Source organism: Corapipo altera, unplaced genomic scaffold (assembly GCF_003945725.1).
Source record: "Corapipo altera isolate COAL_440 unplaced genomic scaffold, ASM394572v1 22, whole genome shotgun sequence".
Taxonomy (NCBI): Eukaryota; Metazoa; Chordata; class Aves; order Passeriformes; family Pipridae; genus Corapipo; species Corapipo altera.
This window is the reverse complement of record NW_020884886.1, coordinates 7,084,599-7,112,078: the sequence shown is the minus strand read 5'-3', so window position 1 is coordinate 7,112,078 and position 27,480 is coordinate 7,084,599. Positions and strand designations below refer to the sequence as shown.

The following is a 27,480-nucleotide window of genomic DNA, read 5'->3' as shown; positions in this document are numbered from 1 at the left end:
CAGTGTTTTTTCAAATTTTTTTTGCTAAATTTCTACTGTTAAAATGTGAGAGGGTTGATTTCTTTACTTTTAATAGAATTTCTCCTCTAGACACTTTTCAGTCATCTGAAAAAAAAGATGATTTATGCCTGGAGCTCAAAAAAATACGTCCAGATAAATAATTCTGTTTTGGAATGTGGCCTTTTAAGAACCAATTTTCTGTGCAATAACGCTGCACTTATAGAGAACTCACGGTAGAATGGGAATTTAAATCATATGCTTTCCCTTCTGAATTCTGGGTAGACTAAATCTGAACCAATAGTAAACAGTAAGAAGCAAAATATGACACCAGATTAGCTGAAAAATGGCTATATGGAAAATTTGTTGTAATCATTTTTGGCCTAGGAACTTCGAGAGCTGCCTTTCAAATCACTGTTTTCTTGGCTATATTGCAGTCGGGATGATGATAATAAAGTCCCTCCTAAGTTTAAATGGCTCATAGTGCTTTCCTTTCTTGTTTCTAACCTAGTATGCAGTAATGCTGTTTGTTGTTGCACAGCTGCAGCTTCCTGTCAAAGTGACTTTAGATTTTCATTGATGAGGAGATGATGATCTCATTACTCATCCACTCAGTGTTGTGCCAGGTGAGATGAATACAAAATGTGTAAATTAGGTGTAGGATACAGATCTTGACTTCCATTCTGTTTCTTTGTTACATAGTCAGTAGTGTTCTCCTACTCTAAAAGGCAAAGCAGGGGTGTGCAAAGGTATCAATGGAAACGAAACTGGGTGAGATTTCCATTGTTGCATGTAGTGGTGATTATGTTGTAAAGGCATTGGTTGGTGCAGGGAGTCTCCACGGGTAATCTGGAGCCAGAGATCTTGACAGCTGCTCCCATTCTACTGCCCTGGTATTTCTGCTTTTGGAAAGGTAGGATATAGGAAGGTTTCATACCTTCAGTCATGCATTTCTCTGTTCTGCACATTTTTGGCTGTAACAGCAAAAGTAATGTTTTGTTTGCTTTGAGCAGCAAACTACTGGTTTTTGTAGCCCATTTGTTTTGAAGTCAGTCTGTTCATATGATTGAAGCAGCATGTACGACTTTGTACTAGTAATTCAGTGTTTGATGGAGAAGTTTAAGCTTGACTCTTGGAGTGCTGTTTTCTGCTTGATGGTTCTTTGTAGAGCATAATGTGGAGTTAAAGTGCATGGTGATTTTTATAAGACACTTTGGGTTTCACTCCCTAGTGCCTCAAGCTACAGATTTCTAATAACCACTGGCTATTGCAGGATATGCATGTGCTTATGGATTCTTAGGACAGTCCTTTTTATTTGAAATAGGATGAAAAATGCAAATGAACTTTTGATGAATGTTGAGGAAAGTGGATCAACTTTCATTGGCGAGGTGGTTCGGGAAGTGCTGGCAAGAACTAGATATGCTCTAGATATCCATGTTATTCAGGCTTCTTTTCAAACCTCTGGCAATGGGACTCAAACTAAATCTGCTGTTCTGGACTGCACTTCTGGAATCAAGCCTAATATGAATAACTGGGAAGGTGACATTACCTGGTGATCAGAGAGCTACCTAAGCCACAAAACATTTCTGTTTCCTTCTTAGAGACAAATTCCTGGATACCAGTTGAGGGATATTTTTTTTACCTTCGAACCTTTCGTTTTCCCAAGGGGTTCATCTGACTCTATATTGTGAATTTGAGAGCCCTATTGTAAGAAGCATGTTTTAAATTGCAGTATTATGGGTCAAGTAGATTGTTAGTGAAAAAAAAGAATTGAGCAATTTGGCAAGAATTTTGTGTGTGTATGTTGGATAGCATGAGTCAACAAAGGAGGAGAGTGCTGATGCAAGGAAAAGTTAATTGCTGGTAAAATGCACTTATGAACCCTTTTTATTCCTTCAGGGGAAAGAAATGTCAAAGGGAAGCGAATGTGTTCCTCTTCTAGAAGCAGCAGCATAGGCAGATGTTCCTGAATGACTCTGTGTGGAGCAGTTCAAAATGTTACACTCTGACTGCTTATCACCACCAGTCTTCTAATGAAGGTTTAGCCCCTCAGCTCAGTCAGCAAGGTAGAAAATATGAACTTTACATAATAAGCTTTGGTGGAAAATCGGCCAGATAAGCAAAATCCACTTTCCTTAGTTACTTAAGGAGGGATGGCTGATTTTTGCATAAAAAATGTATGCTCATATTAATTCTATGAGCTTTCACTCAGTGGGTGGAAATTTACCAAAGAATTAGCAAATGACCTGGCATGTGTGTGAGGACATAGGCTTTTTACACCACTCCAGTGTCTGTAGCATGGTTGTATATTAGATCTTTTAACCTTTGCTGTTTTATTTGCCATAAACATATCAGCTGATTTTTGTTTATAGGAATGAAATATGATCAAATTCTAATAGTTTATTCTGAAAGCACCGAACAGCTGAGCAGCTGTAACAGAGCACTTCTGTGGTCTGCTCATGTTCCTGTTGAAATATGTTGCCTTTTTCACATAGTTTAAGATAAGTTTATTGACCTTATTTACTGTGATGTGTTAACAGTACTCAGTAACCAATGCTTAGAGTGGTTCAGCTGTTGTGGATTAGTTATTATGCTGCCTTGGCTCTCCTGTGTGCTTGAGGCTTTTTGATCTCAGTTCTCTAGAGAGTTATTCAGTATTCTACAGAAATTAAGCAAAATAGAATAGCATAAAAAGTAGGATCATGCTTTTGGAGCAGCAATATTTTTCCTTTGGGCAAGGAGTATAAAAAATATTTCTATATAGGTGAAGAAAGAGACTTTTTATAAAACTGCTTAAATTATGTGCTAACAAAACTAATAAAAACAGCTACCAATAACTCCATGTGCTTTATGAGGTATTTGTTTTCATGATTTTCGAATACAATTTTCTATCAGGATTTAAAAGCTAGCATTATCTTTGCCTATGAGCTGACAAGAATGTGCAGACTGAGATTTCTTAACCTGCCCTCACTATGTTTTCCTTACAAAACTAAAAGGGAACTTCTGGATCATTAAGTATATGAGCAATATTATATAATTGTGTTGATGAACTAGCCAAAAGCAGTATTAAAGCCACTACTTTTATTAGGAAGGAACCTAGAATCTTATATTTGAATAGATAGAAGTTATCATTTAAATTAATTCAAGGTATAAGAATGATATCTCTGTGTTGGAATTACTTCCTTACCATACAAATTTGTCACTGATTATACCAATTTGCATCTGACAACCTTAGTAATCAACAACTCAAAACTACTTTATAATGGAAAGTACATAATAAATACAAGTCTCTTTATCAAGGAACCCTAGATAATGTTTATATACAAAATGTTATACATGTTATTAATATGCATATTTTATGCAGTAGGTAATAAAATATCTTATGATTGTGTAATTTTTATATTTTTTTATGATCTGTCTTTTGTTTGCGGGTAATATTTAAAAGTATCTTTTTCAGTGACACTATAACTGTACCTCTCTCTTAACATTTCCTTTAACCAGTACGTAGATGCCGATGTTTTACAAATGTGTAAAATTATACCCCAATTAGAAGTCAGTGCCAACTCAGCTGAAGATGTTCTCACATAAATATTCTAGAGCTGTGTATTTTAGATTTTTGAACACTTCAGCATTGTGTTTTATATATAAAATACTTTTTTTCCACAAAGTATCGTGTTCTTTTCCCCCAGTCACATTTTCATTAGATAAAACAGTGTTTATGTTTTATTAAAATAGCTGTAACACTAAGATAGAACTCCCTCTGTTGCCACCTTTATAGTCACATCTTAAACACATTAGCTGGCTCACTGTAACAATTCACTTGTTTTTCCTGCCTGTACACAACCAGTCTGACTTTATGTGGTGCCAAAGAGCACTTAACCTATACTTTTAGTAGACACAGATAAGGCGTACGAGGGTTTTTTTTGCTTGTGCTTAAAGCCATCAGGAAGTGTGAGAATATAGTTAGTACAGTAACAAGACTGAGTTAATTTAACCTACCTCCCGGTGGGGCACAGGAGCTCGAACTTTGCTGTGCTGGTTCAAACTTGACATTTTACTTAATGTGTATTCATTTGTCTTCCAAAGGGTTTGGAGACAGCAGAATACACATAACCCTATTACTGAGGAAATACTACCTTTATTTTATAACGAAACTACAAACTGACTGACTTTTCAAATAGAGATTTTTTTTTTCTTAAGTTAATAACCTTGGTGAAACTCCTCTGAAGTAACATTGCAGCTTTTTAATGTAGTAGTCATTCAAAACTTTGTATGACTTGGTTCTTAGGCACCTAAGCACAATTTGAAGTTAAAACAGTTTACTACCAAAGAAGTCTTCTGTTTTAATTATCTTCGGAAGCTACAGCATCTGGTTTTGACTATGCATGACTAGTTGTAACTATAGGATTATAGAAGAGCTACCTTTAGATGTAAATATGAGATTACAGTTGAATATATTTTGCTCTTTTCATTCAGGAAGAGAGAACTACTAGAATTTGATAACAAGAGTGTTAAGAACTATAGCTGGTAATTGTAAATGTTTTTAGTGTTGAAATATTTTTACTAAGATGCTGATATACCTTAGTATTTCATAAAAATATTGAATTGTCTTAAGACTATGCGGCATTACAATGCAAGTACAGTGCATTGCCACTGCAGTCATCACAGACTGTTTGCACTTTTTCTGGCAATAAATTCTGGTTAAATTTTCTTGAGTTTGTGATCGTTGATGCAATCCCAGGAGATATCCAGCATATGCTTAATAAGAATGCCTTCCTGGAAAGGGAATGGGAGTAATGGCTGTATTCAGTCTAGTTCTGTTTTACAGTTAGGTGTGTTTGGGTAAAAATTTCATGGATATATGAGTAATAGTGTAGTATTATAATGCACAGTGTTATGTAGTCCTGTAACTACATAATAATATGTTGACTCTGGCTCCAACAATGCTGCTCTGAAAGTGAGGGGAGAAGCTGAAAGAAAAATATCTTCTAAAAAACACTGTATGCTGAGGTCCATCTGGGCCAGTAGCTTGATTCTGATTGTGCCCAGTGAGATACAGGAATATGATGTGCCTCTCGTGCACTTGTGTAAAGTATTTTCACTTCCTCCAGTGATCTGTGAGATTTTCCAGAGGCAGGTGAAGTATCTTAGTATTTAATATCTCTGAGTGGATTTTTATTCAATATGTTTCTCCAGTCACTTCTTGAATTCATGTGACCTCTTAGTTGAATTTGCTTACAGCAGCAAGAACTTAAATTTTGATGCATGCAGTAGTAGAAATTGGCATTATTAATTCATGGATACCTGAGGGTTCTGATGGTTTCTTTTCTTAATTAGCAAAGTATCTAGAATATATAAAGAAGTCTTATTAAATTTTCAGAAGTCTTTTATGTGATTTTTACCTGCAAACTACAGGATAGTAAGAATTTGATTCAGTCTTTATGATCCTTTATAAGGTCTGTGTCAATTTGGAAGAAACAGAGCTCATCTATGCCTATCACAGATCTACACTGAAGGCAAAACATAGAGATCAAGCTTCTAGGATATAGACCCATGAGTTTTAGATATGTAACAAAAAAACAACCAGCTAAATTATCAGTGAATTACATGGAAATAAGACTTTTTTTCCCCTTCTATTCACACAGAAGTGTTGACTTCACTTCTGTATTAAAAATTCTCCTGGACTACAACAGCAACAATGCACAGACAGGACACAGGTAAAAATGTGGCTCATGTCAAACAGATTTTCTATTTTTTGCACATCATCCATCTGAAAGAGCTGCATGAGATAGAATTGAACTCATATAAGACTGTAATAGCCTAAGATTTGTGGGGATATTTGAGACCTTAAGCAGTTATGCAAGAATTTCACCAAGACAGATTGCAAAATGTGGAGAGAAAGTACTCTGAAATCAAACAATTTGGCATTTCTGCTTGCCTACATATGCATGTTAATTTACATTAACTGTCAATGTTTAAGCGTAATGTTTTAAAGTATTTTCATCTACTTCTGTGGTTTTTAAGAAGCAGAAATTTTACCTAATCTAATTTTTACTGAAAAGTAATGTGATCCTCTGGCGATATTTTAATACAGCTTAACCTGATAAATACGCTCAAGATGGATTTGAATCACCTCAGGGAGAACAAAGAAATAGAAATGTATTTCATGTAAATGTCATGCTGACTGATTTTATTTATTCTAGTTCTTAATTGCACATAAAATGAAAAAAAAAGTAATAGTGCTTTTGCTATTTAAGCTTTGCAAAATTATTTCTAAGTTATGTAGAAAAAGATTTTGACAGATAAGATACAACTTGAGTCAGGAACTGTAAAAAAATTTTAGAACATCCTGTTGTGTGGAGTCAAATGCTTCAAAGATCTGGGATAGATCTTGCATTATTTTGCGTATTAAGTAATGACCTGGAAGTAAAAATAAACATCATATTAAAGTTAATAGATTATACTAATTCAAAGAGAGTCATAAACATCTAAAAAAAATGGAGAGAAATAAGGAATATAGATGGAAAATTAACTGCATTCAGTTAATAAACACCCAGTATCTGTTTTGGTTTGTAAAGTGTTGGTGAAACAGCGTGAAGTGGGTGTACAGATATGGAGTCAATATGAAGTTTGGATGTTTGGAGTGCCAATTTTTTTAAAGCTTTTCTCATACTATCCATTTATATGTTTATGTTATCAACAGTTGCTGAAACTATTTGGACACATAAAATTATTCTTTAACTTTCAGGAAGCAAAGGACAGTTCATATGTTAGAGCAGTATCATTCAGCTGAAATCAGCATAGGTGTAAAACGGGACGAGTACTGTAGGTAATCATAGCCTAGGCTATTACCTCAATTAAAAGACGTTCTTCTTCAGTGATAGAAAGAAAAAGAGAGACTTGTTAGAGTATTAATTAATAAATTGTGGGGAATGGTTTTATTTTCTAGCCTGTAGAGTTAGTGACAGAGGAGGCTGCGGGATAGAGGAGCCATTCATTTAAATAACTGAAGTTACTTGTAATAATTTCTCTGCCCTTTGCTTTTAGAGAGACCCTTTTAAGACTGGCGTGTTTATAGATACCGTACTCTGCTCTCATCTACTTGGGAAGTAGATGAGTTCAAAGAAACAAATTCACATGCCAGTGAAGACAAGATGCTGCTGCCACAGGAAATGAAAAGGAGATGACCCAGTCACCAGTCATCTAGCAAACTAATTATAAATGAAAGCTTGTCTCATTCACTGCTTTGTTTAGAGTGCTGTCAGGAGAACCCTGTTTGGCATCCCCATCTGGGGCTTTTTCTCCATTTTGTGTTTCTTCTTTTTTACTTCTAGCCCTTTCTCCATCAGGAAGGATTTTTGTCCACTAGCTTGGGCCTGAGAAAAGAACACTTATGATCTTAGCATCCTCACTCCTCACCTTCCGTACCAAATTGTCTTCCTTCTTTTTCAACTAGTAAAGCAATCTTCTAGAAGAATTTTTTTCATTATGATGGTCAGGTTCCTACAAGAGTAGTATTTAACACTACTGTAGGAACAGAGAACTATCTTTTTTGGTTTGAGTACTTTAGCTTTTTTTTCACTGATGAGGTGCAGTTGAATGTTTCTGGGGTTTCTTTTTGTTGTTCTATATCACTGTAAATAAAAGGAGAAAGGAAATGCCATTTATATTTACAGCATTTGGAGGGTAGAATAGGGCAAATAAGATGTATTCATATTCACTGCACTATTAATATTCAAGTGTATGTGTGTAATAGTGTTTATATCAATCTGCCTTACAACTCTCAGGTGCTATAAATTCAGTACAATGTTTCCCAATCCATCTGGTTTTGGAGAACTGTAAGGAGGCAGTAGCTATTGGTATTATGCTGGCAACTCCAAGAGCAGTGAAGTGCTCTTTTAATTTGAAAGAAATTCTGTCTATTGTCATATGGTCAGTTTTAGAGCTGCTTTTAAAAAACTGTTTATCAACACAACTGTTAAGGGATTTATACCACATTACCCAGCTGTGTGTACACTCACAAGGTACAGATGCTTAAATAATTTTTCGGTATTTTTCCTTTCAGCACATAAAGACCCAGATTTGTCCCATATAACTCCAGTCTCTAGAATGGGGTATCTTGAATAGGAATATAGTAGCTGTATTCAGTAATCTGAGCAGCTTAAATATCATGAAGTACAGAGCATCAGCCACATAAAAATTAAATCTCTTAAGAAGGTTAAGATACTGAGGAGTCAGTTTCAGCACTCAAGCTTGAAGATTAAATTTAAGGTCATGCAAGTTAAAGTTCTTCATTGTGGTTCTAGCCACTATTGAACAGAAGTGTAGGAATCATAGACAGAGCAGAGAGGCCAGTTTCTTCCATTCTTTTATATAACTCCCTTAAGGTGATGGTGGTGGTCAAATGCTTAGTGGATTTGGGGAAATCTCTGTGATTAAGTCAGACTGTAGAGGAACCCAGATTCCACTGTCAGCCTGAACACAAAATAATAAGAGACAGGCCATGGTGATTGACTAGATAAATTAACCAGTAAGAGTGGAAGACTGAGTCACAAAGGTGGTGGATGTTCGTTTCTGTTTTACGGATGGAATGAAATACAGAAATATGATCATCAGCATCTGACCTAGTTAATTGAAGAATTGCCCAACCTAATTACTGGTCATTCAGTGTATAGAATGTGGGCAAAATTAATCTTCTCCTTGTAGTTTTTATGTCTGTCTCCTGAACAGTTAAGAAGTACTGTTAATAGTTAAGAAATCAGTGTTCATGGAGGGATTTTAGTTAGTGAAGGAAACTGCTCAGTATACTACAACTATTTCAATTTCAAGGAAAAGTGGTTAAAAATAACAGAGAATAATTAACAACTTGTAATCTAAGGTCCAAAAATATACATATCTAAATGTAGACAATGACTTCTTGTTTGACATTTTTCAGGAATATAATGCTGTTATTCTCTTTTGTCGTGTATTTATCCAGAAATGTATCCAGACCACATTTTTCATTTGTGATTTTTAAGGCTTCTCTACTTAATTCATTACTGCCAGGGAGAAAGTTGACTACACACAAGATATATTTGTGTGTTTGCTTTCATTTATGGTTGACTGAAATTCAATATGTTATTCATATACAGATAGCACAAAATGTGGTTAGACATAGATATGCAAATTCAGTAGTTCTGGAGACATGTTTGGGGCTTATACAACACATTACAAGCTTGTGACACTTAGTGTGGTCAAGATACTTATTGGACTCTCAACTGAGGCTTGCCCTGAGGAAGGCTTGAAGATTACTGGGCCAAAATTCTAGCATAATTAAAGAATTAGTTGTGACCTTTTTTCTGTATTTATTTATTTATTTATTTACTTAAGGCTGTGATTTTCTCAAACATTGTCTAATCTTTTGATTGACCTCTGTGGGCTCAGGCCAGACTGCATATATCTATAATAACTTGTGTACAAATTCCAAACCTAGTTTTGTAGAGCAGTAATTTATCCCTAAAAAAAATGTAACCAAACAAATAAGTGGAAAACCTTCACACATGTTAATACACAATGCGTAGTTCTCCTTGAGTTAGATAACTATGTCCAGTTGAAACTGGATTAGTCCCTGTATGTCCTAATGAAGGTCTGAAAAGACAAACGTATCTTTTCAAGGCAGTTACTATGTTGTGCAATTATGTGTAACTGTCTTGTAAACTTAACTGCACATTTGCTCTTCATTTTAGGCCACTCTGGGCTTCTAATAGCATTTTCTTTTCAAAACAATAGCAGTGTGCTTGTACACCAGCTTCCATGAGAGATCTCTGGTGTATGTTATGGGTAACAAATGAAGCCTGCTATGGGTAATAACTTGTCTTACAGCCAAAAGAATTATTATTCTACGTTTTGTGGAAGAAAATAAAACATCAAAGGATTTAAAACAGTTGTTTGGAAAAATTACTTCTTGTCATCAGAGGGGCACTTGCATCTGCTAAAACCTGTTTTCTGAGATTTATGACTATTACTGAAATGTGATACTTCTCAGAATCAAGCCAAAAGAGGCTTGTGGTTGAGTAATGCTTACAATACAATGCTGACCAAACCAACTTGCAAGGCATGTGGCTTCCAGGAATGCATCTCCCATGGTGTTTTAGTTGGAGTGCGGAATTTAATCCACCTTTCATACTTTACTTTCATTTACATCACAAAGTGATTTTTGGTCCACGTGAACTGGATATCAAGACCTCAGATTTCACTGCACAGATCTGCCACTACTGGTCCCCAGCACTTCCTAATGCTAAAGGCAATGTGGCAGGTAGCCCTCCTGCACTGAAGGCCAGGTGAACTGGACTACAGATAAAAAGTCATTTAGCTTAAGAAGGGACCTGATTCCCTTCCTTGCATTACATATCCAACTACAGGCATGAAGTGACAAGTTGCCAAGAATAAAAAGGAAATTTCTGACAAAAAGTGAAAAAAATATTACCTGTCACAGTATTGTCTTCCTTTCCTATAAGGTTTTGCAGTGTAAAACTGTCCCTTCTGTTCCTAGTGAAAAAACAAAACAAAACAAAGAACCACCACACCACCAAAAAAAATATTGATCTATTGCAGTAATTCTCTTTTATTGTTTAACACCTTGATAAATATAGTAACTGGATGCATGGCTACCATTCACCAGATACTTTAATTTTCTCTTTTTCTTTAGGTGATATATGCCCTAAACACTAAGAATGATGAACATGAGGCCAATATAGAGGCTCTGAGAGAGGCTCATGAAGAAGAAATTCAGCACATTCTTGCTGAGACAAGGGAAACAATTCTCCAGTGTAAAAACAAAGCTGAAGAAGAACAGTTACTGAGAAAACATATTCAGGCCCTTGAAATTGCAGTAGAACAACACAAGAGATTGAAGGAAGAAGCCTTGGCAGAGTTAACATTGTGCAAAAAGCAGGCGACAGAGAAGGAGTTGAGAACAGAAGTGAAACAAGCACAGGCAGTCCTCTCTAAAGACATGGTAGATACCAATGCAGGCTTTGAAAACAAGCTTCCACGTTTAAATCAGGAGTTTGATGAACTGCTAAATGAATGCAAAGCATCTAGAAGAGAAAATCTAGGTAAAAAAGTACATTTAGATGAAAAATGCAGTGTGGAAGGACACACTCTAATAAATGAGGTGGAAAACCTGAAGAGCAAAAACCAGAGAGCAACTGAAGAAAATACTCAGAAAACATACAAACTGCAAGTCCCTTATGAGAGAGAAAAAGAGACTTTGAGAAAAACTATGCATCAGTCTGTGATAGAAACAGTGATGAATTGTCAGCAAAGAGAAACAGAGCAAAGGAAGATCTCAGAGACTGAGGAAGGTTTTTTGCTGCAACAGGTAAAGAAGCTAGAGGCAGACCTAGAGGAGAAAAGCCAGAAGATAAATGAGAGGAAGAAGCATTCCCAGAAGCTGAAGGAGAGAATACAGGTAGAGTATGAGATTGTGATGATTGTGATCCCTATCTCTGCCTATAAAAGTGTAAATCATCAGTTCTTTAAAATTTGGGACAGGAGGGGTCTTTTACATATCATGTTGAGTCAAATGCTTTTTAAGCAGTAAAACAATTTTAGAGACTTAGGATGGAAATAGGAGAGATATAGTGCTGAGAATTTTAAAGACAGAGTTAAGATGATTAGTAACTCATTAGGAGAACACTTTGAACACTAGACTTTGTATTCCATGAGGGAGGAGTGAGGTCCTGAATGGAATTTTACTGTTCCTGCCCTGTAATGTGAGAAGAATACCAAACAGGCACTACTGCTAACCATGAGTGTTTACACAGTATATTCTCCTTTTCCCTTCTGGTTGCCAATAGCTCAATGCATGGATATGAACAGGATTAGATAAGAGACCTGAGCTGGCAGGTTGGGAATCAAGTGCCTTGTATGGCTCTTGCAGCAGTGGCTTGTATCAAGTGCCATTTAATAAAGTGTCCTTTACACCCATGAAGTTTTATGTGCTGAACAGTGAGACTTTCACCACTAGTTCTCACCTCACACTTTGCCTGTCTACCCTCACTGCTGTGTATCTCATACATTTGCAGCACAGCTCTGCAGCCACTTTTAATTTCTGGGTAATTGCATCACGTGTCAGATGCAGTTTGAGAGGTTGGAATGTCATGGGCAATCTGCCAACCAGCTGCATGTGGTACATAAGGTCAGAGTGCAGGAGAGACACTGATGAGCTGTGCTGAAGTTGAAGTACCCAGCCATGCTCTGTGCTCAGCAGTTCAACTTCCTTCTAATGGTGTTGGTCCTTCACGTCACATAAACTCACCTACCAGACCTGCCCCCAGCCCTATGACAGCAGTCCTGCATATTAGATAAGAAAACACCATGAAGGTCTAGACTTGGAATATTACAGAATAACAAGAATTGTTTCCTGATGGGAAAGATTTATTTCTTTTAGAGTAAGAGAACCCCGGAATTCTGTAGAGAGCAGGGTCAGCCCAGTCAGCTATGTTCTTCCAAGACAGCTCTTTACTGTTTTTGCCATCTGCCCTCACATCTTGCTTGCTGGTATCATTTTGCTGATGATGCAGGTACTTGAATAAACCTTCCCCAACATTATTCAGATTTCGTTCTTTCAGTGTGTAGATCTGTAGCAGAACAACCTCTATCTTCTACAGAAAAGTGGAGAGAATATAATGAATGACAGAGATGCAGATAAGCCATTTTTTTTAAATTGAATCAGAGAAATCTGTAATATCTGTTTCAATAACAAAAAGTGTAGAAGTTAGAAGTGATAGAGGGAGAGAGGGAAAGCAAGATCCTGATTTTTTTGTGGGTCCTTGAAGTAACATCCAGGTAAAATGAAGAATGGACACATGAAAATTTATGCACGTGATTTACTCCTGATATATTGCATAAGAAAGGCAATCTTTTAGAAATAAATAATGTAAAATATGATAGGAAATGGAAATAAGAAGGTGGTGTCATTAGCAATTTATTTTCTAAATTCAGTATCGGCTGGATAAAACTGAAATATTTTCTGAAGGACATATGCTCAACTCATACATTTCAGATCCTCTAAGTCTGTGGAATGAGGCTGATTTACATACCACTGGAGCATATTGCCTTGAACCTGTGAAGAGATGGCCTCAGACTAGGATAAATCTGGAAGAAGGGAAAGAGACATGATGTTATTTTCTGTTTCTTTACAGTTTAAATAAAAAAGTAAAAGTTTCTCCTTTCTAAGTTGAGTATTTCTTATGCCACCATTAAACGCTACATTTTTTTCAGACTCATGTAGACAGTGCCAGACTGGGAAATAGAAACATGTTTTTAATCTGCAATACCTCTGAGCATTTGTAAATACTAGCAACAAAATCTATTATAAGGCTTGAAAGGTGTAAGGACTGTTGTTTAAGCAAGATGAATTTTCTGTTTTCTCCTTAGTGCATGCCCAGAGGTTTGAGACTTATAGATGAAAAGCATCACATTAGTGCACATTTATTGTTATTACTGTAGAAGAGACAATGCAAAGGATGACAAGTTGTTAAGTCTGAGCTGTTCAGTTTAGTTTTGGAAGAATTTTGGCATATGCCAGAGGTAAAAGAAACAAGCTTACCTTGAAGTTCTGAGCTACAGAGCGTGTTAAATATGAGTTAGTTTTAACCTGTAAGGTTTCACTCGGCATTCATCTAGGAACAAATGCTACACATCTGAAAACTGAAACTAGAACCTCCAGAAATAGAACACTAAATATGGTTCAAATTTTTGCCTTTAGTTATGGACAGACAATTCCCAGCAAAATTCATAGGAGCCAATTTTTTCTGAGTTTAGGCGTTATGGAATATGTTACAAACTGTTGTATTCCAGTTTGGAATAAAAAAATTTTCAAACTAATATACATTAACTTTTAACATACATTGTCATGAAATTACTGGAAGTATAACCTCTTTCAAGTTTAGGATAATCTCAGACATCTTTTAGATGGTAACTCTTGATGAGTGTTCACTTTACAGTGATGCTTACTACATGGGAGGGAATGGTTCCACATTACAAATATTCTGGCAGCAGAGACAGTTGAAGGGTATGGAAGAGCCAAAAATGCATTTAGATCAGCTCTCTAGGTGAAAGATTTATGTCATGGAACTACACCAAGAGAGAAAATGACCATTTATTTCTTATGACAAGAAAAGGACATATGTAATGAACATGGAAGTAATGTCATGCGTATTTTAGGATTTGGAAGTGTAGCTTAAGCAAACACAGCAAGAAATTCTGGGATCAAAAGGTATAGTGAAAAAAGTAGAAGAAGATCTAAGTGTAGTCAAAGGCAGAAATACACGTCAAGAAAAGGAAATCCTGCATAAAGCAGGTAAGATGCTCATTAATGTCTTTCTGAAGTATTACCCCTGTTAGTAGTCACTTATATTGGAAATTCTGCAGGTTATTTATGCTATTTGAAATGTAAATTTTGATACTGCAGAAGATGTGGAAACTATGTTGAATTTCCAAAGCAAAGCGGTTAATACAGTAGATGAACTGAAACATCAAATAACACAGCTGCAGCAAATGACTTGTCCCAAACAGAGTCAGAAAAAGAGCAGCTCTGAAGATGTGCAGGAGCTTTAACAGGTGTTTTGCTCTCAAATATTCAAAGGCATGGCATACCAAAAGTACTGAAATCAGTGTAATTTTTCTTTTAAAATTAATGGCTTTTGGATTGTTATACAGTAGTCAATCCTGTAAGATTCCCAGATCTCTGAGCTCATTCAGTGGCACAGTGACTCATATTCATAACCTGAAGTACATGAGTTGCTGCAAAGGCAGCAAAGAAACTATGGACATCCTTGAGCTATACCAGGGCTGAGTGTTCAACTGGTGCTATAACAAAAACCTTAAAGAGAACAATGTCCAAGGCAGACTTTGTCTGTTGAGGTCAAGTTGGAATACTGATTTATTTATTTTAAAATATATAAAACAGTTTTTCTGAAACGCAATGCAGAAATAGTACCAGGAATAAACTCAGTACAATGAGGAATGTGTGTATCTTGAGAGTTCTCTCTGTATGGTGTCTCCCCTTAAGCAACTGTCCAGCCCTGAATCTTTTCTATACATTTTAGTTCTCTAAAACTGTTGTTATGCTACCATTCTGGAAAATATGACCTGGCCTCAGAGACATAAGAAAAAACAAATTGTCTACTGTACTTTTCCACTTGTCCTTGAGGAAGCCTGCATGGTTGGAAGCGAGTTACATAGCCAAGCTCAAACCAGAACAGCAAAAAACCCCAAACTATTACTAGACTAACGGAGAGGCTTATCGTCCTGGATCAATACAGTTCTATATTGCTAAGTAAAATAAAGCCAGTATTTTTCAATGGAGTATTTCCACCTAAATAGCATATTCACTACAAAATAGGCTACTGAACCCCCAGAATTCTACCCTGTTGGTTTTTTTTTCCATATCTATATGATATGAAATAGGATATTCACTACAAAATAGACTATGGAAACTGTAGCTATTTACAAAGACGGTATGAATAAAAGAGAGAACTCTCTTTGTAAAGTCAAGCATCAGTCCCATAAGGAAAAGGCTTGTCTGAAGGAATAGCTGTTGAAAGGGCTGGTAGATCTTGTAATGAAGGATACAAAGGAAATCAGGCCAGTCTAAAACTTCATAGAATCTGAAATAAAAAAATGCAGAAGGTAGGAATGTTCTTTTATTTATAGATGCTTTAATTCATCTGGTTTTAATCTTTTTGGTCGCAGTGACATCATTTGAATTATGCTCACTGTGGGCACTTTGAATTAACATAGATTGCCAGGATTTTATTGGTATGGTCTTACTGAAGAAAAAAAAATTAAAAAAAGGTCAGACTGATGTATTTCTGTGAAAAGCTCCACAGACAGGAAGGTGAATTTATCTTTGATGTGATAAACAGCCTTCTTAACAACACTTATCCTCGCATGCTTTGCTTGTGGCAGTTGGAGTGATTTATATAAGAACCCTCCTGGAGAAAAATGTATTGTGGTTGTTATTGTAATTTCTGACTTAAATTTTCATGGATCACTACTGTGAAACACTCAATAAATTGATTTAATCAAAATTTTGCATTGTTTAGGCAGAGGATCTAATTCTGCAAAGAGTTGGTAAATTAATGCAGAGTGCATATGTTACCAATGAAATTACAACTATTTACAAACAAATGCATGCACACGCACACATATGCATATATATGTATGTCCTTATTTAACTTTAGTCGGAAAGAATCTGCATCTTCTCATGGATCCAGACAGCTTACCTGAGCAATACCTTTTTTCAACATGCTTTAAATGGCTGGGCTGTAATTCTTGTTGTTGATATGCATTAGCAGCAATTGGCTTAAGAGATTTCTCAAAGAATTTCACTTTCATGAGAACTGCTGTCTGTGACTGAATCCTTTGGCTTTAGGAAGTTTGCAGTTTCTAATGTTTCTGTGCAGTAAGAACCTGAATGTGAGCTGAAATCTATTCAAACAGAGGAGAACCTTGAAACACGTGTTTGGCTTTAAGCATGTGCTTTAGTGCTTAGTGAAGCTTACAGCTCAGTGCATGTCCAAGTGGTTTGCCAAATTTGGGCATAAACTAAGAAGGAATTTAGTTTCTGACTCCTAATGTGCTTGTGGGTTTGTCAGACATCTTCTAGACAGAAAAAAAGATTAATTGGAGCAGTATGTAGAATTGGACAATCAGACTACTGGTCAAGTGTTCTTTAGACCCTTCTTGGTGCTAAAAATATACTTTTACCCATTTTTTGCAGTTAAGACTGATATAACTTTCTGAGTTTAACATTGACTTGAGAATAATCAAACCAATTGCTGTCAAGTTGTGAAGTCATAAAAAGCACGCAGCTGCTGTCACTAAATGTTGAGCTTCATAGTACTGTCCTGATTTTGGACACTAGAAATTGTGTTTACTGATCACTCCTTGAAATTGTTGGAGCTTATACATATTTGCAATCTTATTTTTCAAAATGGAACCCGTGTGAGTAAATTATTTTATCTCCTTGTGAAAGGGCTCATGTTTGATCAGTATGTGAATATGCAGTGCTTCAAGGTACACAATTACACCATGAAAATGATATTGCCTTTTTTATAGTGTATTCTTCTTATTATAAGTTTGTACAGGTATACTTAAAATTATGCCAGGATGAAGCTCTTCATGTGAGTGAAATCAAATTTAAATATCAAACATTCATACTTTAGAAAAAAGGCATAGTAGTAGATATTTATTGCTTATAGGCAATAAATACTGTTGCTTGTAATTTTCTCTTCTTAGAGGTTTGTATTAATTAAATTAGAAAAATCTTGAGTTAGTAAAACTTAAATACAATTACAATATTTTTCATTATTAATGCTATTTATATCCTCTGATTCAACTAAGGTCTGTAGCAGCTGCTTGAGAAGTATTATATCTATTTTCCAGATAGAAAAATTAAGATGTAGAGAAGAAAGTAAGTTGCTAGAGTTGTAGTGGGAATGTTGCACCCAATCTTCAAGTTTTAATCAAAAAGACTGTTATATGCTCTTCTTTTTGTGCAGGCAAAACTAAAGCTAATTTCTCCCTTGCAGTACTCATGCATCTGTTTAATTTCATCCTTTAATTGCTACCTAGAGTGGGATGTGTGAGAAGGGGTTGTACGGGATGGGAGAGGTGTTAAATTGCTATTTTTTTTCTCTGTTTCCTCCATTTGTAGTGTCTGAAGTTATAGAATATTTTTTTGAGTCAGGAAATTGGCACAAATAGGAAGAGCAAGTGCCCTAATAAGCTTGTAATTCATATCACTTCAGGAGGTTTCTAGAAGTTGCACATTCTGTCTTTCTACAATAAACAATTGCTCACACCTGCTGCAAACAATTGATACAAGCTCTTGGTCACTGTCTTGCAACTGGGGTTATCACTGATTTTCCAACTATTTCCAGCAATAAGGTGGAATATTGTCCTCAATTCTTTTTCTAATTTAATTTAATTTAATTTATTTTATTTTTACTTTCTCATTGTGATTTTCTTTATGGATGCTAGCAGGTAGTGCTTCCTTTGATTCTCTTTTCCATTAATTGCCCATTAATTAATCATCTTGTTATTTATATGGCCAAGGTATATTTATGTTTTTTGAGGTCTTGTGGGTGACTCTTACATACTAAATTATTTTTGAACACTAACACCACTTGAGGCAAAATAGTCTGACTCTTCATGCTGTACAGTTTTCCACGATAGAAAAGCTTTCAGTAGATTGGGATTATGTGAACTGTATTGTCACACACTAGTGTTAGAAAGAACCAAACCAAACTGTTAATACTTTTTTAATTGAATGACACAACGTGACATTCAAAAACAGTAGCATGTACTATTGTGTAAACTGCTCTGTTATCTAGGGTGATGTAGATGAAATATGTTCTTTCTTTTTCATGCTGCATATTTTGTTCCAGCTGTTGCATGCTTTTGTCTCGTTGCTTTCTTTTTTTTTTTTTTTTTTTTTTTTAATTTTAGGAGCTCCAGACACAGCTAGATGAATTTCAAAGAAAATCAGAATGTGAACTAAAGCAACTAGAGAAAGAGAAAGAAGTCCTAACTGGGAAACTTCAGAACTCTTCACTTGAGGTAAACTGAGCATAAATGTAACCCAGTAATAAAAGGGTACTTCATTTTTCATCTCATCTGAGAGATTCTGGATTAGATTTTAATAGTATTTGTTGTGTCTTTCATTCAAGAAAACATGGAGGGACTCCAGATAGAAATAACAGAAATAACTGCTTCTAAACATCTATTAAGATTTTGACAAGCCTATTTATTTTGATAAATTTCATATATCACCCGTTGTAGATATACTAAGGCTTCTGGTGAGGACTTCGGCTATATCAGCTTGCATGGTGACTGACTGTACAGTACTAAGTGAGATTAGAATCTTCCTTACAGCTCTTGTTGACTTTTTGATTTTTTTTTCTTAATGCTTAGAGATCTAGAAGGGGCTGCTTGTTTGCTTGTCTGCAAGAGAATTCAATGGTAAAAAGGTCAAACAGATCATTGTTTCTGTTCTGCCTGCTTACTGGTAAGGTTGCTAACTGAAGGAGATTGGAATGTGCAATAATTTAGTCTATATTAGTAGTTAGGTATGCCTCCCTCTATGTTCTGAAGGTCAATAGTGAAACAGGGAAAACATTGTGACCCCAAAGTAGGTTTGAGGGTGTCATGGTTTATCCACTGTTCTGCACTCTGGTTACACCTAAGTCATAGCACAAATCTGCAGACATGGATTAATCTGGAAATAAATAACTGAACTGTGTTATTAGATTATCCACTCTAGCATCTGTAATGTATAGTCAGTTGCAGGCCAAGTCATGCAAATTTTCCAGATTAGTACATCTGCCAAGATATTTTTACAGGTAAGTGTCATTATTTTAAAAGCCAAAAAGCAGATTGGGTAAACAATTTTATGCCAAAAAAACCCCAGAACACCTACAAGGCAATTATTTACCCAGGCAAGCAGTGCACCTTTAAAATTTCTGACAGCTGTGAATATATGTTTTCTTCCTCTCACATGTTCCCCTTTTGTGTTGTTCAATTCTTTTTGGCAAATACTATCTGCTTTAAAATGTTGCATACAGGATATTTCCCTTTCTTCAGTGTGATCATGTGAAGTTTTTACCTCTGAACATTTTGATACTTTTATCTCATGGATAAGCTACAAAACAACTGCTTTAACAGTACTGAAATCAGTGCCTTGGTGAAAAGTTCTGATGATGCTCCGTGCTGCATGTATTTTTCTACTCCCAGTATAAAAGTGCATTTGGTACCTTTTTCAGGAAAAGAATGAAATTATTCTTGGTTGTCCATTCTGAGAGATTATGGGTTAATGGAAATGTTTCCATCATGAGAATTTGTCATCTTTTTTTCTTTTTTTTATCTGCTAATGCAGGTTTTGAGGCTCCAAGGTTTTACTAAGCAAAATGAGAATATTCCCAAACACAGAAAATTTCTTCAGTCTAGCTCAAGAAAAAGTAATGAACTATGAGAATTAGGTAGGTCTCACTGTGGAACTATGGATTACAGGTAGCCACTGATGTTCTAAGTGGCTGTCTGTAATTTGCACTGCTAATTCTAACCAGTTTCACTACCAGCAAGTTCAGCAGGAGTTTGCATGGTGACATCTCCACCAAAGCTCAAGACCTAGATCTTCCTCAGCTGATATTTGTAGACTCTGAGTGGCCATAATAACCTCCTGTTTAGTTTTTGAAGACAGAGAAATGACAGATAGGCTCATCAGGGGGCTAAGCAGGTTGTTGTTCTCCTTCTACTGCCTGTTTTCAGTTTCCCACATGCCATCACTACTGTTTGGTGTCCATGTTCTAGCAACTGAGGCATGTGTTGTGCACATTTACTATATGTAACGCCTGCTTTTTCTCCCATCTGTGCTATACTAGCTGTACAAGTTCTGAATGCAGCATGGCCTTTTCTCTTTCATTTCTCCTGTAAAACAGATTTGTACATTCTGTTATCAAACAGTGGCATTCTGACTCCATTTCCCAGTCTTAGAGATACAGAATTTAAGTGTAGTTCTTAATTTTCTGAAAATTCTGGCTAAATCCTGGTTTTAGGTTTCATTACACATTTCTACATGCCACTGTTTTCTCCAGGTTCTTGTCTGAGAGAATTTCAGGTCAATCCAACATCTGTTGACCTATCTAAAGTGACTTCTACACATGTATTGCAAAACATGGCTTCTCAGAAAGCAGTTGTCTTTATTAATTTTCAAATTCTCTGAAATATACATTTTTTTCTGACCAAATATCATAATCTATTCAAAGATGAAAATTTACCATGATATTCTGGCATCCCTGGGTAATGCCTGAAAGTTTACACTGATTTGAGGCGTGAGGAAAAGAGATGAAAGGGAGGAGTCCTGGCACACTGTATGATCTCACAGTATTGTGTATATTCATGCAGGTGGTGCATTCCACTGGAAGGTCTCAAAGAAATCGAAAGGTTTATAGCATGAAGCAATTATTCTTCAGGTTTTTGCAGATAAAAAAAGTAAGGCAGTGAGTCATCAAATTAGTTTTCTTGAAGTCATGTGTTCAAGACAGAAAAATATGAAAGAAACCTGTGTTATCTAACTCCTCATCCTCTCGTATCACAAGATCATGGTAAATTAGCAAAGAGTAGTAGGAAATTATTGCCACTGTAAACATAAACATAAATAAATAACATAAAATATAAAATAGTAGGTATGTGTTATGTTCACAACACCATGTTACATATAAACAGATACACTAAGAAACATTTTATTGTGTCTTAGAATCTAACAGTGCTCCCAAAAAGGAGGAAATGCTCCATCTGAAGAGATATTTTACATTTTTCTTGATACTCCAAAAGTTACTTTCTGAACTAATTACTTGGCAGTATTGCCAGGGAAGGGAAGTAATTTCAGCTTGTAATAGTTTCCTGCTATAAGTACATGAATATTCACAGCCAAGAAAGAACCATTTACTACACAAAATTATGTTTCACTGAGGGCATGATTGCCAGCTGGGAACCTTTGCAATGCCTCAGCCCAGAACTTCCGCCTCAAAGGTTAGGCAATGTGCTGTTACTAATCCAGTTCTAACCTGGATACAATTTCAGATCTAAAAATAGCTTCCTTGGCTACATAAGACCCATTTTTGGTTGGGCAGACGTAGCTAGAGCACTATGCAGAGTAGGCAGAAGCATGATAATTTCATCTCTCTGGTGTTGCACTTTTAAGTGGCAGTATTTCTGTATTAATGAGATTTTTCTGGATCAAGAAATCAGATTCACATCTGTTTGGTCCTTCGGAAGGAAGAATGGGAGATCCTGTGTGGGTCGAATGCTAATTCATTGAGGCCCTCTAGTTCCTTGCTTTTGCACTACAGGATCTCTTCAACGTGTGTTAAAGGGTCTTGGCACCACAATATAGGAAATATATAAAGCTCTTAGAGAGCTTCCAAAGATGGTGAAGGGCCTTGAGGGGAAGCTGTATGATGAACAGCTGAGGGCACTTGGTCTGTTCAGCCTGGAGAAGGGGAGACTGAGGGGAGATCTCATTGCAGTTACAACTTCCTTGTGAGGGGTAGAGGAGGGGCAGGCACTGATCTCTTCACTGCTGTGACCAGTGACAGGACCTGAGAGAACGGCCTGAAGTTGTGTCAGAGGAGGTTTAGGTGGAATATTAGAAAGAGGCTCTTCGTTCAGAGGGTGATTGGGCACTGGAGTAGCTCCCTAGGGAAGTGATCACAGCACCAAACCTGACAGAGTTCAAGAAGCATTTGGACAACCCTCTCGAGCACATGGTGTGACTTTTGGGGATGGTCCTGTGCAGGGTCAGAAGTGGGACTCAGTGATCCTTGTGGGTCCCTTCCAACTCGGCATATTCTGTGATTCTGTGCTTCTATTCTGGAATTACAAAATACATAAAATGGAAGTGCAGACATCACCTTGTCATATAGATCTTTGAACAATGCTAACACAGCAATGCCCAGAGTTTTGATGGGTCTTGGAGGTACCACCAAATAGCAGAGTACCACCAAACAGCAGAGTGTGTTCACACCCTTCCATCCAATCAAGAATTACCACAAGTTTAGGAAGAATGGAAGGCTGTTTAGGAAGGCTCTTGCCTGTGAACTTAATTGAAGTAACTGTGAAAAAAAGCCTAAAAAACCCAGTAAAATGCATTTTCTTTATTTTGTTTTTACTTCTTATACCATATTATTGTTATGATGTAATAGCATCATAGTAGGAGTGAAACCGTGGAGCATTTGGGGGCCTTATGTTGACTATGAACAACTTCTCAATTGCAGTGGTTTTTCTACGCATCAAAAGACAATTTTAAGTCTTTTATAAAAATCCATTCCCTAGAAATGCACTGAGAAACTGTGCTTGCAAGCACAGTGAATTAAAATAGTCAAAGTAGAAATCAAACAGGGGAGCCAATTGTGATGGCATTCAGAACCTTATACTTGCCAAGTGTTTTTATCCATGGACTATCAAAGTCTGAGAAGTACTTCTTCAAAAGAATCAAGCCATCCTTCCCAGAGGAGGGACAGTAATTATGGTTAGAAAATAATGAAACTTAGAAGACTTTTGAAATATTTCAAAACTCATCAGTCATCTTTTAGTAAGAGTTGTTCATTTTTTTCTTTATGTGGAAGACAGTTGGAAGCAAATTCAGCTGTTGTAAGAAAGATCAAATGCAAACGTAACCCTGAAATTTTAAAAGAATTCGACAGAGCCTAAAAAGATACTGTTGCCTTGAGTTTATACTGTATTGTTTGCATCTTTAAGGTCACTTTATGCAATTCTGGTGGATAAAATTGAATCAGTAATGCAGAAGTGAAATTTTTTCAAGAAATTTTGTTTTGCAGCAGGAAGACATTATAAAACACAAAATCCCAGAGCGTTGTTTTTTTGTTAATAATAAAAGTATCCAAATAGATTCTGGACTGATGTAAGTTGACATAGTTTCATTGGTTTAAATGTTGCTTTACCAATTTAAACAAATTGAGGGTCTGGCTGTCTGTTTTGAATTAATGAAGCACAATAAAATACTTGGGTATTGCAAATCATTCCCGAGAAGGATTTTCACTGGTGGATTTGAAAGCCCTTTTAATAGAAAGATTTAATTTCCATCCTGATGGGATGGAAACGTTTGTTTCTTAACCTCTAATGTTCTCTTCATGAGAAAGAATGTGTTTCTATGCCTGATACATTTCTGTAGGGTTTTTTCCCTTAATCACTGAAAAACAATGTTTCTAAGACTAGTTTTCCATCTGATTTCTTACTACATGGTGTTCTCTTTGTTATCAATTTACTGCTTAGCTTATTTCTAGTTAGTATGATCTTTTGTTTCATGTTAGAAGTGCTTCAAGCCAATAATTGTCTGTGAAGGGTCTGGAAGGTTTATAATGTTTGACTGCAGATGAAGTTTGTATGTGCCTCTTTTCATCGTCCTGCTGAGATGACTGTTTAATTTACTTAAGAAGTATTCCCAGTGACATTTTTCCTGTGTCCAGTTTTTCTATTAGAAAATATAAAGCCTACTCCTCTGGCACATTCTTTTTACTCACTTTACTTTAAGGAAGCAAAGAAAAAAATGCATACTTGGGTGTAATAATGCTAATGCATACTTCATCAGCATTAAGTGTTTCACGTCAAAGATTAGTTTTATAAGGACCTGCAGTACCGAAAGACTTCAGTGTTTCCTTTCTTTATATAGGAAAACACTGGCCTGAGTTCAATAGGTGTGAAGACAAAGTAAATTTTTTACCTGCAACTAGAAGCCAAAGTGCCCCTTTTCATTAAATCTTACGATTTACCATATATTAAAAAAAAAAATAAAAATAAAAAAAAAAATTGCAGCAGCTCTGAAACAAAAGTATGATTGGCAAGTGGCTCTGGCATTTGCCTGTTCTTGGAATGTATCCAGGCCACAGATAGATTCCATCACACAGCCACAGTAAAGACAATTAATATTTTTCATAAAGAATAGTATTTGGCAATTATTCTTCGCTAACTTGTTCAGACAAATATTTTTTTGTGTGTTTAATTGGATGACACAACAGAAGAAGCCAAGAAACAACTGGATGACTAGTTAACTGAAACTCAGAGTGGAGGCAGCTGAAGCTATGTGCTCTTTGAAATTAAATAAATCAATTTGGTTGGACAGCTTCAGTGAAATTGAAACATACCGTGTTGGTTTGAAGTTGTTTAAGAAGTGCTTTCCAGCACTTAGAACAAAATAAAGAACTTTTTTTGCAAAGCACTGGAGGAAGGAATTTTTATTTTCTTCTCATCTACCAACCTGGCATTCCCATGATTTGTGAGAGGTCTGGGCTTGTTTTGGTTTGTTTCTTTGTTTGTGTTTCTTCTGTCAGCTTTCTCACTTATTTAAAGAGTTTATAGGATAAAATAGAATGAGCTACAGTGTCACCTGTTGCCATTTCTTCACTTGTATATAAAGTTGTCATTGGACACCTTCATCAATCGGGTAAGTGTCCCAATTGCCTTCATATGCTCATGCATGTACTCTAGTTCTCTTCTTTTTTCTGTGCCTCTGTGCTTCCTTTCTTTCTTACACAAACAAAACAGAACCATCACTGCAACCTCTTCTTTCCCTGTGTTCTATGAATAAAGCGATTTTTCTTCTTACAAATTTTTAAATAATTTAAGTTTTAAAACCACCAAATTAATTTTTGAGGAAAAATGTTAAGTTTTCAATTTGATGTGTACATTGAAAAATGTCTCCTTTGGATTATTTGACCGGAAGTTTTATTGATGGCTTTGTTTGGCCACCAAGAAGAAGGCAGTCAACTACCTAAACTGGTAGAGCTGCTAAAGAGTTTTTTAACAAGGTTTTTCTCTGTTTGCAGATTTCTGTCATGTCTAAGTTACAAATGCTGCTGTAGATCTCAGGACATGTGTCAGTAATAAAGCTGAGGAACTTTGAAATTCAAACATAACACACTATCTCATCTGGTAAAGGAAATCCATAGTAATGGAGCCCTTTATGAGCAAGCTGTTGGAAAGGGTTCAGAGGGAAACTGAAGTACAAGATCAGTGATGATAAGTTATGGCTGCCACCAATTAATTGGAAAAAAGGAATTTGCCTTGTGGATTTTCAGTGAAGAACAAACTGTTATGTAAATGGAAGGAACACAGTATATTGACTTTTGTATAGGAACAGCAGTTCTAATAAAAAATGAAACAATAATTCATTTTTGTAGCTGCTCAGAGGTATAGAATCCAGATTTAGTAAAGGAAGTTTTGTTGTTCTCATGATATATGTGTTTGTTCAAGTAACAGCTTTTGAGCTATCTCCAAAGCATATGAAGTTCATAAACATCTGTGTTTCAAATGAACAGTGCTTACACATAAAGAAATCATCTGATAATCTGGAAATGCAAACTTTTTACTCAATGTTATAAGCTACCAACAGACCAAACACAACAAGTTTCTCCAATGTTTTTGGGGGCCTACATAGTTGCAGTGTAGAAAAAAACCAATTAAAATAGGACAAATTTATCAAGTAGAAATAATTCTTTCTAAGCTGTATCTCAAAAGAAAAAAAGGGTTTAAATTAATTTTTCTTCTTTAATATCAGGATTCATTTCTGGGACATAAAGACTTGTACAAATTCTAGAGAGAACGGAGCAGATGCCAAGAAACAATAAAAGCAGAAATCAGGACTGGAAGTAAAGACAAGGGACAATGTATTTGGAAGTACAGAATGTCCTTTCTCCAAAAGGAGTTGAAACCCTGGGAACTGATTCAAGCTTTGTGGTTTGCAGCATTATGAGCCTTCAGAGCACAGTTCTGTGCTAGAAACCTATGAGAATACTAGAGGCTTAGAGAGTACTTGAGTAAGGGTTGTGATCCATCTGGGAATGGAGAAGGGCCTCAGGAGAAGGAAAGGAGAAAACGCATCATTTGGAGGAGAGGAACCAACATGCTCAACAAATGTGAGAAAGAACAGTGCCATGAGCTAGCAGGAGTACACCATCAGAAAGGCTTACTATGGTTTAGAGAGATCTGGCATAGTTCACCAGTATCTCCGTTTGGACAGCGCAGCGCTGACTGTGCCCAGGTAGTTAATAAGAAGCAAGGTCTTTCCATATGGTGCCTTCTTTTCTCCTGTGTAGCTCAAAATGTACTGGAAGGTGCAATGTGAATAAACTGTGGAATGAGAGAGACACCTTAGCCCATTTAGTAAATCTTCATATAGCTTTTGTGGTGCTGCACCAAAAGGGGCCACAAACAAATATTTATCTAGCTAAAGCTACAGTGATTCCTCAGCTAATAGTCTGTCTTTATTATGCATGGAAAAAAATTAAGACAACACGGAAGAGAAAAAGAACATGTATTAGTGTACAGATAAGAATAGGACACAGGCATAGGTTATAATCCATATTGCATCCAAATTGCAGATGTGAGTAACATCATTTCAATCATTTTAAGTCACATGAAATCATAAGGATGCGAATTACTTCCTTTTGTATTTTGATTAAGACTGAAAAGTACAAGTATATAAAAATGAAAAACAGGCCATCCTCTTTCACAGGTTCCCCAAAAGAAAAGGCAAGAGACATAAGGGTATTCTGACTTGGAACTCAGATACAGCAGCAAAATCACTAATTGGCCTTATTAAGTATGCATGTTCCTATGCAGAAGGCAGTTTTTCAGAATTTCAAATACAAATTTTTGCTGAAAGTTGAGAAAAGCTACCTACTAGAAAAGACAACAGACTCCTCCCTCCTTCCCCACCAAAACAAGCCCCACTAATTTATTCATACAGATGGGTATTTTTTTGTTACTTTTCTATCAGCCATTATACACATCTACTGTGTTTAGTAATTAAGATAGTAGAAAAGATAAATCTGAAGCTTGATGTGCAGAATTCTTGTTTCCATTAGTTCTAATCTACTGCTTTATGTAAATGGATTCTGCAGTATTACATCTCCA

General features: G+C 36.1%; 1 protein-coding gene across 6 annotated transcripts in view; it reads left to right on the top strand.

The window, feature by feature from the left end:
- FAM184B (family with sequence similarity 184 member B) overlaps window positions 1–27,480 on the top strand; it is a 41,042-nt gene that overhangs the window by 1,775 nt on the left and 11,787 nt on the right. For all 6 annotated transcript variants that reach the window (XM_027642740.1, XM_027642738.1, XM_027642737.1 and 3 more), the window contains exons 2-3: window positions 10,685–11,449; window positions 18,499–18,609. In XM_027642740.1, coding sequence (XP_027498541.1) covers window positions 10,685–11,449; window positions 18,499–18,609 — 876 coding nt within the window. The remainder of the gene's footprint in view (window positions 1–10,684; window positions 11,450–18,498; window positions 18,610–27,480) is intronic.